At 43.3% G+C, this 16276-nt stretch overlaps 1 protein-coding gene across 1 annotated transcript in view; it reads right to left on the bottom strand.

Annotated features, from left to right (window-relative positions):
* Nucleotides 1-8080: 8080 nt before the first annotated feature.
* Nucleotides 8081-16276, bottom strand: part of LOC111952678 (alpha-N-acetylgalactosaminide alpha-2,6-sialyltransferase 5-like) — a 14636-nt gene continuing 6440 nt past the window's right edge. The window contains 2 exon segments of the mRNA XM_070435374.1: nucleotides 8081-8524; nucleotides 12509-12616. Of these exon segments, the coding sequence (XP_070291475.1) occupies nucleotides 8284-8524; nucleotides 12509-12616 (349 nt within the window). The 3' untranslated portion in view covers nucleotides 8081-8283.

Below are 16276 nucleotides of genomic sequence, written 5' to 3'. Positions count from 1 at the left end.
CTGGTCCCCTGCAGGAAGGTGAGGTGCCGGAGGTCCCTCCGCCCCCTCTGGAYATCGAGGGGTCCCCACCGTACASTGTACRTTCTATTCTGGACTCTAGACGCCGGGTGAGGAGCCTACAGTACCTCGTGGACTGGGCGGGGTACGGTCCGGAGGAGAGGTGCTGGGTACCAGTGGGGGACATCTTGGACCCATCACTACTGAGGGACTTCCACCGCCTCCACCCGGATCGCCCTGCGCCTCGTCCCCCGGATCGCCCTCGAGGCCGGTGGCGGCACACTGCGGGAGCCGCCCTTCGGGGGGGGGGGGGGGTACTGTCACGAATCCCACCGAAGGTGGCTCCCCTGCCTGTTCGGGCAGCGCTCGGCGGTCGTCATGGCCGGTCTACAAGCTGCCACTGATCCCCTTTTCCTTTTCTGTTTGTTTTGTCTTATTGGTTGCACCTGTCTCTCAGGACTATTTAAGCCGGTTAGGCCCGCCTGTTTTTGTGCGGGCTTGTTTTCTGTTAGTCGGGTTGTGCATGTAGTGTTCCTGTCCATTTGTGCCCTGTGTTGGGTTGGACAATTTTGTATTTATTTCGCCTGTTGTTTTGGGCGTTAGCTTTGGAAACGTAAATAAATTCCGGTTTCCCCAGTATCCTCTGCTCTCTGCGTTTGACTCCGCACCCACCACTCCAGACGTTGTGACACCCTGGGTTTATAAGCTTGGATATCGACTCTGCCGCTGGAGCATACTTTTGCAGCACAGTCGATAGCGCGCTGGACTTCAGGCTAGAAGGTTGAGGGTTCGAGACCTGCTCCCTGCCTGTTTCATTACAGTATCCATTCCACTAAGGTATGTTGTGAAATGTGACGATTTTGTATTTTATGTTTAATGTGCGTAGTTAGCTGTCGTTCATTTTGTTACCTGTCCGTTCATGTCAAAATGGCGTTGTTGCTTCATTAGTATGCCTCAGGTGCAATGGTACAATAGTACACTCTCTAAGAAATATTTAGCACTTATTAGCAAATTATTAGTGTATTGGTGTACAACATTTATAAAAAGAAATGTGAGTCTTTTGAAAATATGAACATGTACATTTTGTACAATGTATTTTTTTGTTGATGCTTTTACTACTCAGTTTGCTCAGAGTGTGATGAGGAGAGGCAAATGTACTTGTATGGGAGTCCAGAACGGCAGCATGAACTTTTGCCTTGTATTTGTATCCATTCCATTCAGTCATTAAAAGAGAGACAACCGGCAGAACTGTGTCCAGAGCCTTGTCTTCCACCTACACCTTACCAGAACACAACGCAGAGAGGTACCGGTCCAGAGCCAGTTACACTAACACAAGGCCATTGTGTTCTGGAACTCTTACTGGTATATAGAACTGTTGTGTAATAATATGATTGTATTCTCACCTCTCACGATATAAGGGACATGGAACCATTTACTCTTTGAGTTCTTCCCTGTGAAATCAGAGATAGATATCCCCAGCAGCTGCTTGATTAAAGATGTTTCTATTATATCATTAAATAGTGTCTGCGTTAATCTTTTGATCTAGTTTTCCACAAGAGTAGGCTCAGTATTGGATGTGGGTAGGCTATGTAATCTTTTCCTATACTGAATCGTAGAAAACAGTTTGGTCCCACTGGAGGATAATGTTATTTTTAAGAATCACCGCCAAAACATCTTAAAACCATATCCCCTACAACCAGGGTCTATCCACATTTGTAATTTCTGTAATTTAGCGCCAGAGCTTATCTATGTCAGTAATGGGGATTTGTGTCATGCTAGAAATTGCTGCTCAGGAGATTAAAGTGTCAGACTATGGAACATTGGCTGTTTCTCCTCCGACTCAACTTAAAGAGGTTTCAAATCCTGACACATACTGTAACGCGTCCACAAACTGTAGGCTTTCTAAGGGGAGAAAGTTCAGCACTGTTGAAAGGATTCCCAAGTCAAATATGCAGGACAAGACTGTTCATTATTAGTGAACCAAATACACCACCATGGCACTTTTGGTCCTATAAAACTCATACTAACATTTTCCAACAAGAACAAAGAAAGCTGAATTGTAATCACAAACTGTATTTTGTATCACCCAAAACCTTATTTCCACCATATTTCCCAACCTTTGTTTATCGTCTGTATTTGACCAGGTAAGGTCAAACATAATCACCATGTCGCCCGAGAGTGTGATTACAGGGACTGGACAAATTGAGAACCAGGCTTGTTTAAACCCAGCTTGTCCTTTAAAGCCCTTCAATCCAACCGTTCCACTCCAGGAATGGTCATTGGTGTGCCGAGCACATGTTCCAGGTCTCAGGAGGACGCRGTGCACATAGCATGAAATCTGAAGGGTCGTCTTTGTGGCCCCAACCTTTTTGGGATTCCACCTCAGCACTGGCTCTCATGGTGTAGAGGCAACATGAACAGCAGAGTAGGCAGCAGGCCAATGTCCTCTCAGCAGCAGCCGGTACAGGAGAGCCACGGGAGGGCCTGGGTGGAATTCTAAAACAAGCACTGTGCTCTTTCACCCACGAGGAGTGGACAGATAGCATGCTGCGGATCCTTTACTATGAATCAACCTGCAGGGTTGGGATCGAATAGTATGCTCTCAACACTTTGATCGGCTCATTTCTACCATCCATTAACTATTAATGCTCTGTACTGTTAATATGCCTTTGGCTTTTTGTTTTAAAGTTTGGCTTTAGAAACACGACGACTCATTGCTTAGAGTACTGCCATGCTGGTCTACTTGGCCCTTCTCTCAAGCCTCCATCTGCTTCAGAAGCCCCAGCAATTGTGTAGCCTCTTGCAATGCCTTAGACAAGGATATTGAAGAGATATACTACAAATGTATGCATACAATACAGTAACCTTTCATATTTGTACAATACAAAAAGTGCCTTTAGGTTTTAATTGTGACATCCAATTCCAAAAGACGTTGAAAACCAGAGAAAAAGTATGTTCAAACTGTGCAGCCATAGAACAGATAACATTTTCATATGAATAAATGTTATCCTTACGTACAGTACATTTTAGTCGTTGGGTAATATACAGTAACAACATGCTATTTTTGAAACATCCAATGAATGGTTCTGGTATGAAACACCACACAAATTGTCAACCTAGTACTAACACATTCTCGAGACACTTCCTTATGGGTATACACTGCCATAAATCAAGTCAAGTTCAAATAAAAGTATATTGGTCACACACACATACTTAGCAGATGTTATTGCGGGTTTAGATAAATGTTTGTAAAAAAAATACAGTAGAATAGAATACAGCAGTATGTAAACATTATTAAAGTGACCAGTGATTCCATGTCTATGTATATCGAGGTGCAGGGTTGAAGGTGCAGGGTTGAGTAACTGGGTGGTAGCCGGCTGGTGATGGCTATTTAACAGTCTGATGGCCTTGAGATAGAAGCTGTTTTTCCGTCTCTCGGCCCCAGCTTTGATGCACCTGTACTGACCTCGCCTTCTGGRTGAAAGTGGGCTGAACAGGCCGTGGCTCGGGTGGTTGATGTCATTAATGATCTTTTTGGCCTTCCTGTGACATTGGTGCTGTAGGTTTCCTGGAGGGCAGGCAGTGTGCCCCTGGTGATGCGTTGTGCAGACCGCACCACCCTGCGGTTTAGGGTGGTGCAGTTGCCATACCAGGCGGTGATACAGCCCGACAAGATGCTCTCAATTGTGCATCCGTAAAAGTTTGTGAGGGTGTTAGGGGCCAAGCCAAATTTCTTCAGCCTCCTGAGGTTAAAGAGGCGCTGTTGGTAATCAGGCCTACTATGGTTGTGTCGTCTGAAAACTTGATGATTGAGTTAAAGACGTGTGCAACCACGCAGTCATGGTTGAACAGGGAGTACAGGAGGGGGCTGAGTACGCACCCTTGTGGGGCCCCTGTGTTGAGGATCAGTGAAGTGGAGGTGTTGTTTCCTACATTCACCACCTGGGGGAGGCCTGTCAGGAAGTCCAGGACCCAGTTGCACAGGGGGTTCAGACCCAGGTCCCAAGCTTGATGAACTTGGAGGGTACTATGGTGTTGAAGGCTGAGCAATAGACAATGAACAGCATTCTTACATAGGTACTCCTCTTGTTCAGGTGGGATAGGGARGTGTGCAGTGCAATGGCTATGCGATCATCTGTGGATCTATTGGGGCGGCAAGCCAATTGAAGTGGATCTAGGGTGTCAGGTAAGGTAGAGGTTATATGATCCTTAACTAGCCTCTCAAAGCACTTCATGATGACAGAAGTGAGTGCTATGAGGCGATAGTCATTTAGTTCAGTTACCTTTGCTTTCTTGGGTACAGGAACAATGGTGGACATCTTGAAGCAAGTGGGGACAACAGACTGGGATAGGGAGAGATTGAATATGTCCGTAAACACTCCATCCAGCTGGTCTGTGCATGCTCTGAGGACGTGGCTAGGGTTAACACTCTTAAATGTCTTATTCATGCCGGCCACGGAGAATGAGAACCCACAGTCCTTGGGAGCGGGACACGTCGATGGCACTGTGTTATTCGCATAGCAGGCGAAGAAGGTGTTTATCTTGTCTTGAAGAAAGACGTCGGTGTCCGCGATGTGACTGGTTTTCCCTTTGTAATCCGTGATTGCCTTGAGATCCTGCCACATACGTCTCATGTCTGTTCCATTGAATTACGACTCCACTTTGTCTATGTACCTATGTTTTGCTTGTTTGATTGCCTTACGGAGGGAATAACTACACTGTTTGTATTCGACCATATTCCCAGTCACCTTCCCATGGTTAAATGCGGTGGTTCATGCTTTCAGTTTAGCACGAATGCTACCATCTATCCACGATTTTTGGTTTGACTAGGTTTTAATAGTCATAGTGGGAACAACATCCCCTATGCCCTACCTGATGAACTCAGTCACCGTGTCCGTGTATACATCAATGATATTACCAGAGGCTACCCGGAACATATCCCAGTCTGCGTGATCAAAACAACCTTGAAGCATGGATTCTGATTGGTCAGTCCAGGGTTGAATAGACCTGAGCATGGGTACTTCCTGTTTGAGTTTCTGCCTATAGGAAGGGAGCAGCAAAATGGAGTCATGATCTAATTTGGCAAAGGAAGAGCGGGGGAGGGCCTTGTAGGCATCCCGGAAGAGAGAATAGCAGTGGTTGAGTGTTTTCCAGAGCGAGTACTACAGTCAATGTGTTGATAGAACTACAGTAGCGTTTTCCTGAAATTTGCTTTGTTAAAATCCCCAGCTACAATAAATGCAGCCTCAGGATATGTGGTTTCGAGTTTGCATAAAGTCCAGTGTAGTTCCTTGAGGGCCGTTGTAGTATCGGCTTGAGGGGGAATATACACGGCTGTGACTATAACCGAAGAGAATCCTCTTGGGAGGTAATATGGTCGGCATTTGATTGTGAGGTATCCTAGGTCAGGTGAACAAAAGGACTTGAGTTTCTGTATGTTATCACAATCACACAATGAGTAGTTAATCATGAAACATACTCCACTGCCCTTCTTCTTCCCAGAGAGTTCTTTATTCCCGTCTGCGCAATGTACTGAGAACCCAGCTGGCTCTATGGACGGGGAAAGTATATCCAGAGAGAGACACGATTCCGTAAAACAGAGAATGTTCCAGTCTCAGGTGTCTCTCTTTAAGGAGATCCTCGCCCTGATCTGGTCTACTTTATTGTCCAGAGACTGAACTTAAGCAAGTAATATACTCAGAAGAAGTGGATGGTGTGCCCGCCTCCTGAGTCGGACTAGAAATCCACTCCGAATACGTCTTCTCCGCCAGTGGCGTCTTGGCGCAGCCTCTGGGATATGTTAAATTGCTGTGGGAGGGTGCAAACAAAGGATTACATTTGGGAAAGTCGTATTCCTGGTCGTATTGCTGGTGAGTTACCGCCGCTCTAATATCCAAAAGTTATTTCCGTCTGTATGTAATAACACAAAAAACATTGTGGGCTRATAGTGTAAGAAATAACACAAAAAAACGAAATACTGCAAAGTTGCTTAGGAGCCAGAAGCAGAGCTGCCATGTCTGTTGGCTTCATCTTACTTGCAGCTACCCACTTCTTAAGAAAGCAGCTACCCACTTCTTAAGAAAGCAGCTACCCACTTCTTAAGAAAGCAGCTACCCACTTCCTTAAAGTCTACTTATCCAGCAGCAGCTTGTACCATTCCACTTCTTCCAGAGTCTCCCATATGGAACACAGGGAGAGGATGGGGAAAATCAGAGTGTTAGAGTCCAAACACACAGCCATGTCTTCCCCAGTGCCTGGGCAGTGTCGATTTTAGCATGTACATCTTGGTGGGGCAAACTTTTTTGATGCATGCCAGCAAAGCCACAACACAACACTAAACAATGCATTAATTGCACTATAATGGTTACAAACGGTGCCCACAAACTGTTTGGGCCTACATAAAGCTGTCCCAACAGCAGAGTCCCAACACCTTACCACTGCTACACCTGGCTATCAACAGAGCCTTGTTTGGCAGCAAAACAGTTAATTCAGCTTCATTTACTGCCTTTTAAAAAAACATAGCAGATATGGCTGATTTGCTTAAACAAATGTGGTTTCTACTGACAATTGAGATGTACAATCTATGGCATAAGGGGACAACGAGCGGATAAGAGGCAATCCGTAATTTAGGTTAAGACATTAATGAGGGAGCCAGGATGGACGTAGTCAATATAACTATTTGTTCAGTACTTTGAAATGTACAGCGACAAAATTTAGAACATGGGCCGTTCTTACAATATTCTGCCTGTACTCCAAGTCAGAACCATAGGATAAATAAAGGGGGCATATAAGCAGGCAATGACAGCTTTTACAATATTCAATGATTACATTTCTCTAAAACAGGCTATAGGCTACATGTGCACCACCAAGTCAGAACAGAAGGCTAAATATGGGGGGAAAAGTTACCAAATTATTAGGTTGAGGCACATGGATTACTAACAGTTTATTACACAACATACACTTAGTATTACTTTCTTAGCTACAGTATACATATCTCCCTGGCATATTACATAATTTACGCAGCAGCATACAATACATTTTTGGACTCACCTTGTTGTGCTATGCTCACTTGGGCAAATTTTGCCATCAAACTTTGTCATCAAAGTCTGGCATTCTCTGGATTTATGGTGCTTTCAAGACAACTGGGAAATCTGAAGAAAAAAAACAAGGTTGAATCATGATGACGTCAGTGATCTTCAGGTCGGAGCTCTAGAAAGTTCCAAGTCGGATGACCGTTCAAAACTGGAGCTTGTTTTTTCCCGAGTTCCCAGTTGTCTTTAACTCACTGAAGTCTGAGATTTCCCAGTTCTGAGTTTCCAGCTGTTTTAATCATGGCAGAAGTCATGCTGGATTGACAGGATAGCCAATGTTGAATGTTTATAATTTTAAGCTTGGAAAAGAGACCCTTAAACCCAGACTTGGACCACACACCCACTCCACGGAATAGCAGGCTAGTGATTACTTTGCAATGCTTGCAGTTAGCCACAGATTCCTTCCAAACAACTCATTGTTGAATTTGCGATTTCCAACGTGTGTATAATGTTTATGGCCAATGAGCACAGATACATTGTATCTATAATTTCTCTTCATTATTTCTCTTCAATAGACAAGGATAGAAAAGGATTTGGCAGTAGATTGTCGACTTGATTCATGATGATGACTGCTAGCTTGCTAGCTAAGATTTTGAAAGTATGATGTAGACATGATCAGTCTAATCAAAGCTACTGTAGATGTAACGTGATTTGACGTCATTTTATCTGTGACCAATGACTTTGAGCCTTCTTAGATGGGCACTTCTAATGTAACTCTATGGCAGCACCCAAGGGGCTTGAATTCTTTAGCTCTACCTGTAGATGATTTTGTGGTGACGTAGTGTCCCCATGACTGACAGAACACTGAGCCAATCACGATGCAAATAGAGAACATTACCAACCCCTATGCTCTGTATTTTCCGCTGGCTGCCCCACCACCAGAGAAAGCACTAAGCTAGTCTGAAACACCTGAATTTTGGATCTACCTTACTCAAGAAAGCAAAAAAGAGTTTGTATGCGGCTTTATTAACTCAACGATTTTTATTTTATTTTTTACATTGTTTACAAACTGATATGTGACACGTATTAATGCCAAAATAACATGCAAAACAGGGAAAACAATTTTTTTWAATCCTTTTTTTKCTAAACAGGTGGGGCTCAAAACAGGTGGGGCTCTTCCCCACCTGCCCTGAATGACGGGTCGCCACGGGTCCTGTGGACCTTTCTGTCTGTCAGTCTGACTGTCTGTCTGGTATCAGGAGACAGCTGGAGCAGGTGTGTGTGAGCTGCTTCCATTGAGAGTGGAGGACGGGCTCCAGTCTGGCTGGTAGAAGTGGATGTCATACTTCTGGGCCCAGTTGGCGAACACTGTTTTCTCCGTGATGAAGCGGTGGTGGCCGCCGCTCTGGTTGTGCTCGTGGGAGAGATACAGGGAGCATTCGTCTGGGCCAGAGGGCTCATAGTAATGATACGGCACCGAGAGATGAGAGGGAGTACTGTGAAAAGAGGATGAGAAGAGAGAAGGAGAAAGGGGAATACGAAGGGAGAAAACAGAAGAGGTTGGAGACAGAGAGTGAGAATGGACAGGGAGTGATGGAGAGATAGATTAACAGAGAGAAAAAGGGAAAGTGTGCATGAGTGCGTGAGAGAGAGAGAATGAAAGAATGGGGAGAGGAGTGTTAAAGGGAGGGAGAGAGAGGGATAGAGAGAAAGACAGAGAGATGAGAGAGATATCATAAAAATAATTCTTAGCCATGAGAGCCCTGTGCTCATCAAAGCTAGTCCCATGATCCCTGTGATGATCCTGAAAGTACTACACTCAGTAGACTCGGGCCTCAAGAGGGGCGTTTGAGCCAGCAGAAAGAGGGGCGTTTGAGCCAGCATGAATCATTCAAACAGCAAAGGCATTTGATATGGTCCCATGGACCTGCCTATGGATATCAGCTTAATGTCTGAAGCTACTGTAGTCCTCCATCAATCTACAGGCGGCAGACAGCCTAGCAGCATTGGGCCAGTAACCAAAGGTCACTGGTTCGAATACCCAAGCCGATAAGCCGATAAGGTGATAAATCTGTCTGTACCCTTGAGCAAACATTTATAAAAATAGTAATAGTAGTAAAAGTTACCTATGGAATGTTCCATAACTTTTGTAATTAATGCTCAAATAACAAAAAATTATAATAATTCATATACAATACCAGTCAAAATTTGGAGACACCTACTCATTCAAGGGTTTTCCTTTATTTTTACTGTTTTCTACATTGTAGAATAATAGTGAAGACAGCAAAACTATGAAATAACACATATGGAATCACRAAGTAACCAAAAAAGTGTTAAACTATTCTAAATATATTTTATATTTGAGATTCTTCAAAGTAGCCACACGTTGCCTTGATGACAGCTTTGCACACTCTTGGAATTCTAACAACAAGCTTCATGAGGTAGTCACCTGGARTGCTTGTCCAACAGTCTTGAAGGAGTACCCACATATGCTGGGCACTTGTTGGCTGCGTTTCCTTCACTCTGTGGTCCCACTCATCCCAAACCATCTCAATTGGGTTGAGGTTGGGTGATTGTGGAGGCCAGGTCATCTGATGCAGCAATCCATCACTCTCCTTCTTGGTCAAACAGCCCCTACACAGCCTGGAGGTGTGTTTTGGGTCATTGTCCTGTTGAAAAACAAATGATAGTCCCACTAAGCGCAAACCAGCTGTGAAAGCGTATCGCTGCAGAATGCTGTGGTAGCCATGCTGGTTAAGTGTGCCTTGAATTCTAAATAAATCACTGACAGTGTCACCAGCAAAGAACCCCCACACCATCACACGTCCTCCTCCATGCTTCACGGTGGAAACAACACGTGGAGATAATCCGTTCATCTACTCTGCGTCTCACAAAGACACGGCAGTTGGAAATGAAAATCAGAAATTTGGACTCATCAGACCAAAGGACAGATTTCCACCGCTCTAATGTCCATTGCTCATGTTTCTTGGCCCAAGCAAGTATTTTCTTATTATTGGTGTCCTTTGATAGTGGTTTCCTTGCAGCAATTAAACCATAAAGGCTTGATTCACACAGTCTCCTTTGAACAGTTGATGTTGAGATGTATCTGTTACTTGAACTCCGTGAAGCATTCATTTGGCCTGCAATCTGAGGTGCAGTTAACTCTAATGAACTTATCCTCTGCAAAAGAGGTAACTCTGGGTCTTCCTTTCCTGTGTCGGTCCTCATGAGAGCCAGTTTCATCATAGCGCTTGATGGTTTTTGCTACTGCGCTTGAAGAAACTTCTTGAAATGTTCCGTATAGACTGACCTTCATGTCTTAAAGTAATGATGGACTGTCGTTTCTCTTTTCTTATTTGAGCTGTTCTTGCCATAATATGAACTTTGTATTTTACCAAATCTTCTGTATACTACCCCTACCTTGTCACAACACAACTGATTGGCTCAAACGCAATAAGAAGGAAAGAAATTCCACAAATGTACTTTTAACAAGGCACACCTGTTAATTGAAATGCATTCCAGGTGACTACCTCATGAAGCTGGTTGAGAGAATGCCAAAAGTGTGCAAAGCTGTCATCAAGGCAAAGGGTGGCTACTTTGAAGTATCTCACATATAAAATATATTTTGATTTGTTTAACACTGTTTTGGTTACTACATGATTCCATATGTGTTATTTCATAGTTTTGATGTCTTCACTATTATTCTACAATGTAGAAAATTGTAAAAAAATATAGAAAAACCCTTGAATATGTAGGTGTGTCCAAACCTTTGACTGATACTGTATATAGTACTCATTCTTTATATCTGTGTATATCTATATCATATTGTCCATTAGTTTCTAGTGGATAGACCATATTGTTCAAGAGAAAATAGCCTAATTAATGAAAAAAGTACTCTATCTAATCAACAATGTCATTATTTTCAATAAACTCTGCAACTCTTCCAATGAATTACTTTTTTTCACAACTGCCAGCAGTTTGGAACCAAAACATTAATAACAAAGACATATTTACATAGAAAAATAAGTAACCCAAATATTAAGGATATTTAATGCTGAAACGCTTATATTAAACACCAATGGTATTTAATTAGTTAAAATATTTTTTTATATATTTTATATTTTTTATTTCACCTTTATTTAACCAGGTAGGCTAGTTGAGAACAAGTTCTCATTTACAACTGCGACCTGGCCAAGATAAAGCAAAGCAGTGTGACACAGACAACACAGAGTTACACATGGAATAACATGGAATAAACAATAAACAAGCCAATAACACAATAAACAAGTCAATGACACAGTAGAAAAAAAAGAAAGTCTATATACAGTGTGTGCAAAAGGCATGAGGAGGTAAGCAATAAATAGGCCATAGTAGCGAAGAATTACAATTTAGCAGATTAACACTGGAGTGATAAATGAGCAGATGATGATGTGCAAGTAGAGATACTGGCAGAAAAGTAAATAAAAACAGTATGGGGATGAGGCAGGTAGATTGGGTGGGCTATTTACAGATGGACTATGTACAGCTGCAGCGATCGGTTAGCTGTTCAGATAGCTGATGTTCAAAGTTGATGAGGGAAATATAAGTCTCCAGCTTCAGCGATTTTTGTAATTCGTTCCAGTCACTGGCAGCAGAGAACTGGAAGGAAAGGTGGCCAAATCAGGTGTTGGCTTTGGGGATGATCAGTGAGATATACCTGCTGGAACGTGTGCTACGGGTGGGTGTTGTTATCGTGACCAGTGAACTGAGATAAGGGCGGAGCTTTACCTAGCATAGACTTATAGATGACCTGGAGCCAGTGGGTCTGGCGACGAATATGTAGCGAGGGCCAGCCGACTAGAGCATACAGGTCGCAGTGGTGGGTGGTATAAAGTGATTTGGTAACAAAACAGATGGCACTGTGATAGACTGCATCCAGTTTGCTGAGTAGAGTATTGGAAGCTATTTTGTAGATGACATCGCCGAAGTCGAGGATCGGTAGGATAGTCAGTTTTACTCGGGTAAGTTTTGCGGCGTGAGTGAAGGAGGCTTTTTTGCAAAAATGAAGGCCAATTCTAGATTTGATTTTGGATTGGAGATGTTTAATATAAGTCTGGAAGGAGAGTTTACAGTCTAGCCAGACACCTAGGTATTTATAGTTGTCCACATATTCTAGGTCAGAACCGTCTGGGGTGGTGATGCTAGTCGGGCGGGCGGGTGTGGGCAGCGAACGGTTGAAAAGCATGCAAGTTGATGGTTTATTTTTAGGATAAGGCCACACAGAGGGCCAAAGATAATAACAGACACCTGTGATAGTCTTAAGTACCAAAAAAGACCAATAGAAAATGTTAAGTTTCCAAAAGTCTGGTAGTTTGCTGGTAAACTTAGAAAGTTTCCAGTAATATACCCCACCTTTGCAAATTTATATGCCAATTAATAATCTATTAGTACAATTGGGGTAATAATCCCTGTCGGACAGCACTTTGCAGAACCCAACCCACCTGCAGAAGTCCGGAGCCACCATGCCATAGACATTGACCCTGTCACAGAGTTCCAGGGCAATGGCCATGGTGAACCAGCCAGTGGTCAGCCACGAGTTAGAGGTCTTCCTGGATGAGAAGGTGCATGGAGAAAATACATGTTCAACAAAATGTACTGCATGATTCAATAGAATTTAATGTTAATCATGCCAAAACCTCCCTATGTAGTGCTCGCAGTGACATCCGTTCTGGCCAAGACCTCAATTTATTAGGTCATTTTTAATACCATACGTTTTGACACTGCCATATTCCTAATTTACATGATTTGACATGAAATGACGGTTTCAAGGCCGATAAACAGCCATCAATCCGGTGCCCCCTGTAATATGGAGCCCTCTCATCTACTGAGCCATCAAGGCTAGTTTGTCGGGGTTGGACCTGCCACACCTGCCGGCAATACCAGCCCCTCGCTGGGGGATATCCCAGATGACAGCGGAGCCAATCCTGTTTGGGCTCATCCTGTGTGCTGTTGGCAACGTCTGCCAGATAGAGTGCCAGGGAGAGTGCAAGCCAGTGAGAGTCTGGTAGGACCTGTAATCGGTTTCTGCTTCCAACTCTGACTCAGTGACATCATATTGTGAGGCAGTGTAGTGCTTCTGTAACTTCCTGTCAACAGTTAATGAAGACACCAATTATCTTGTAGCATCGTAGCATATGTATCTGTCATGTAGCTGCTGGAGCTAATTTGGATTGCTAGAGCTAATCTGTCAGCATCTATTAATGATTAGTACGTTGGGTTGGCTCCCCATGACATAAATGTTTAAGCGCGTCACTTACTGTAGGCTAGCTACCAAGCTTATGATGCTGTATCTGACTGACTGACTGAGCTAACTACAGTTTGCCAGAGGAGAGTTGAGCAGACATTGAAATAGCACATGCCCAACATACATAGAAACATTGTGTATTCATACCAATTGGATGTACAGTTGAAGTCAGAAGTTTGCATACACTAAGGTTGGAGTCATTAAAACTAGTTTTCAACCACTCCACAAATTTCTTGTTAACAAACTATAGTTTTGGCAAGTCGGTTAGGACATCTACTTTGTGCATGACACAAGTCATTTTTCCAACAATTGTTTACGCACAGATTATTTCACTTATAATTCACYATACCACAGTTCCAGTGGGTCAGAAGTTTACATACACTAAGATAACTGTGCCTTTAAACAGCTTGGAAAATTCCAGAAAATTATTTAATGGCTTTGGAATCTTCTGACAGGCTCTGAGGGTCAGGGCTTTGTTGATGGCCACTCCAATACTTTGACTTTGTTGTCCTTAAGGTATTTTGCCACAACTTTGGAAGTATGCTTGGGGTCATTGTCCATTTGGAAGACCCATTTGCGACCAAGCTTTAACTTCCTGACGGATGTCTTGAGATGTTGCTTCATTATTTGCACATAATTTTCCTCCCTCATGATGCCGTCTATTTTGTGAAGTGCACCAGTCCTCCTGCAGCAAAGCACCCCACAACATGATGCTGCCACCCCCGTGCTTCACGGTTGGGATGGTGTTCTTCGGCTTGCAAGCCTCCCCCTTTTTCCTCCAAACATAACGATGGTCATTATGGCCAAACAGTTATATTTTTGTTTCATCAGACCAGAGGACACTTCTCCAAAAGTACGATCTTTGTCCCCATGTGCAGTTGCAAACCATAGTCTGTTTTTTTTACGGCGGTTTTGGAGAAGTGGCTTCATCCTTGCTGAGCGGCCGCCTTTCGGGTGTCGTCTTATGTCGATATAGGACTCATTTTACTGTGGATATAGATACTTTTGTAGCTGTTTCCTACAGCATCTTAAAGGTCATTTGCTGTTTGTTCTGGGATTGATCTGCACTTTTCGCACAAGGACTTTAATCTCTAGGAGACAGAACGTGTCTCCTTCCTGAGCGGTATGATGCTGCGTGGTCCCATGTGTTATACTTGCGTACTATTATTTGTACGATGAATGTGGTACCTTCAGGCATTTGGAAATTGCTCCCATGGATAAAACAGACTTGTGGAGGTCTACAATTTTTTTTTCTGAGGTCTGGCTGATTTCTTTTGATTTTCCCATGATGTCAAGCAAAGAGGCACTGAGTTGAAGGTAGCTTGAACTACATCCACAGGTACACCTCCAATTGACTCAAATTATGTCAATTAGCCTGTCAGAAGATTCCAAAGCCATTAATAATTTTCTGGAATTTTCCAAGCTGTTTAAAGGCACAGTTATCTTAGTGTATGTAAACTTCTGACCCACTGGAACTGTGGTATATGTGATTATAAGTGAAATAATCTGTGCGTAAACAATTGTTTGGAAAAATGACTTGTGTCATGCACAAAGTAGATGTCCTAACCGACTTGCCAAACTTATTTGTTAACAAGAAATTTGTGGAGTGGTTGTGAAAACTAGTTTTAAAATGACTCCAACCTTAGTGTATGCAAACTTCTGACTTCAACTGTACATCCAATTGGTATGAATACACAATGTTTCTATGTATGTTGGGCATGTGCATTTCAATGTCTGCTCAACTCTCCTCTGGCAAACTGTAGTTAGCTCAGTCAGTCAGTCAGATACAGCATCATAAGCTTGGTGCTAGCCTACAGTAAGTGACGCGCTTAAACATTTATGTCATGGGGAGCCAACCCAACGTACTAATCATTAATAGATGCTGACAGATTAGCTCTAGCAATCCAAATTAGCTCCAGCAGCTACATGACAGATACATATGCTACGATGCTACAAGAATAATTGGTGTCTTCATTAACTGTTGACAGGAAGTTACAGAAGCACTACACTGCCTCACAATATGATGTCACTGAGTCAGAGTTGGAAGCAGAAACGCGATTACAGGTCTACCAGACTCTCACTGGCTTGCACTCTCTCCGGCACTCTATCTGGCAGACGTTGCCAACAGCACACAGGATGAGCCCAAACAGGATTGGCTCCGCTGTCATCCTGGGATATCCCCCAGCGAGGGGCTGGTATTGCCGGCAGGTGTGGCAGGTCCAACCCGACAACTAGCCTTGATGGCTCAGTAGATGAGAGGGCTCCATATTACAGGGGGCACCGGATTGATGGCTGTTTATCGGCCTTGAAACGTCATTTCATGTCAAATCATGTAAATTAGGAAATATGCAGTGTCAAAACGTATGGTATTGAAAAATGACCTAATAATTGAGGTCTTGGCCAGAACGGATGTCACTGCGAGCACTACATAGGGAGGTTTTGGCATGATTAACATTAAATTCTATTGAATCATGCAGTACATTTTGTTGAACATGTATTTTCTCCATGCACCTTCTCATCAGGAAGACCTCTAACTCGTGGCTGACCACTGGCTGGTTCACCATGGCCATTGCCCTGGAACTCTGTGACAGGGTCAATGTCTATGGCATGGTGGCTCCGGACTTTCTGCAGGTGGGTTGGTTCTGCAAAGTGCTGTCGACAGGGATTATTACCCCAATTGTACTAATAGATTATTAATTGGCATATAAATTTGCAAAGGTGGGTATATTACTGGAACTTTCTAAGTTTACCAGCAAACTACCAGACTTTGGAAACTTAACATTTCTATTGGTCTTTTTTGGTACTTAAGACTATCACAGGTGTCTGTTATTATCTTTGGCCCTCTGTGTGGCCTTATCTAAAAATAAACCATCAACTTGCATCCTTTTCAACCGTTCGCTGCCCACACCCGCCGCCCGACTAGCATCACCACCCAGACGGTTCTGACCTAGAAATGTGGACAACA

This window comes from Salvelinus sp. IW2-2015, linkage group LG26 (genome assembly GCF_002910315.2).
Source record: "Salvelinus sp. IW2-2015 linkage group LG26, ASM291031v2, whole genome shotgun sequence".
NCBI classification, from domain to species: Eukaryota; Metazoa; Chordata; class Actinopteri; order Salmoniformes; family Salmonidae; genus Salvelinus; species Salvelinus sp. IW2-2015.
The sequence above is the reverse complement of the archived record's forward strand: the minus strand, read 5'-3'. Positions and strand labels throughout refer to the sequence as shown.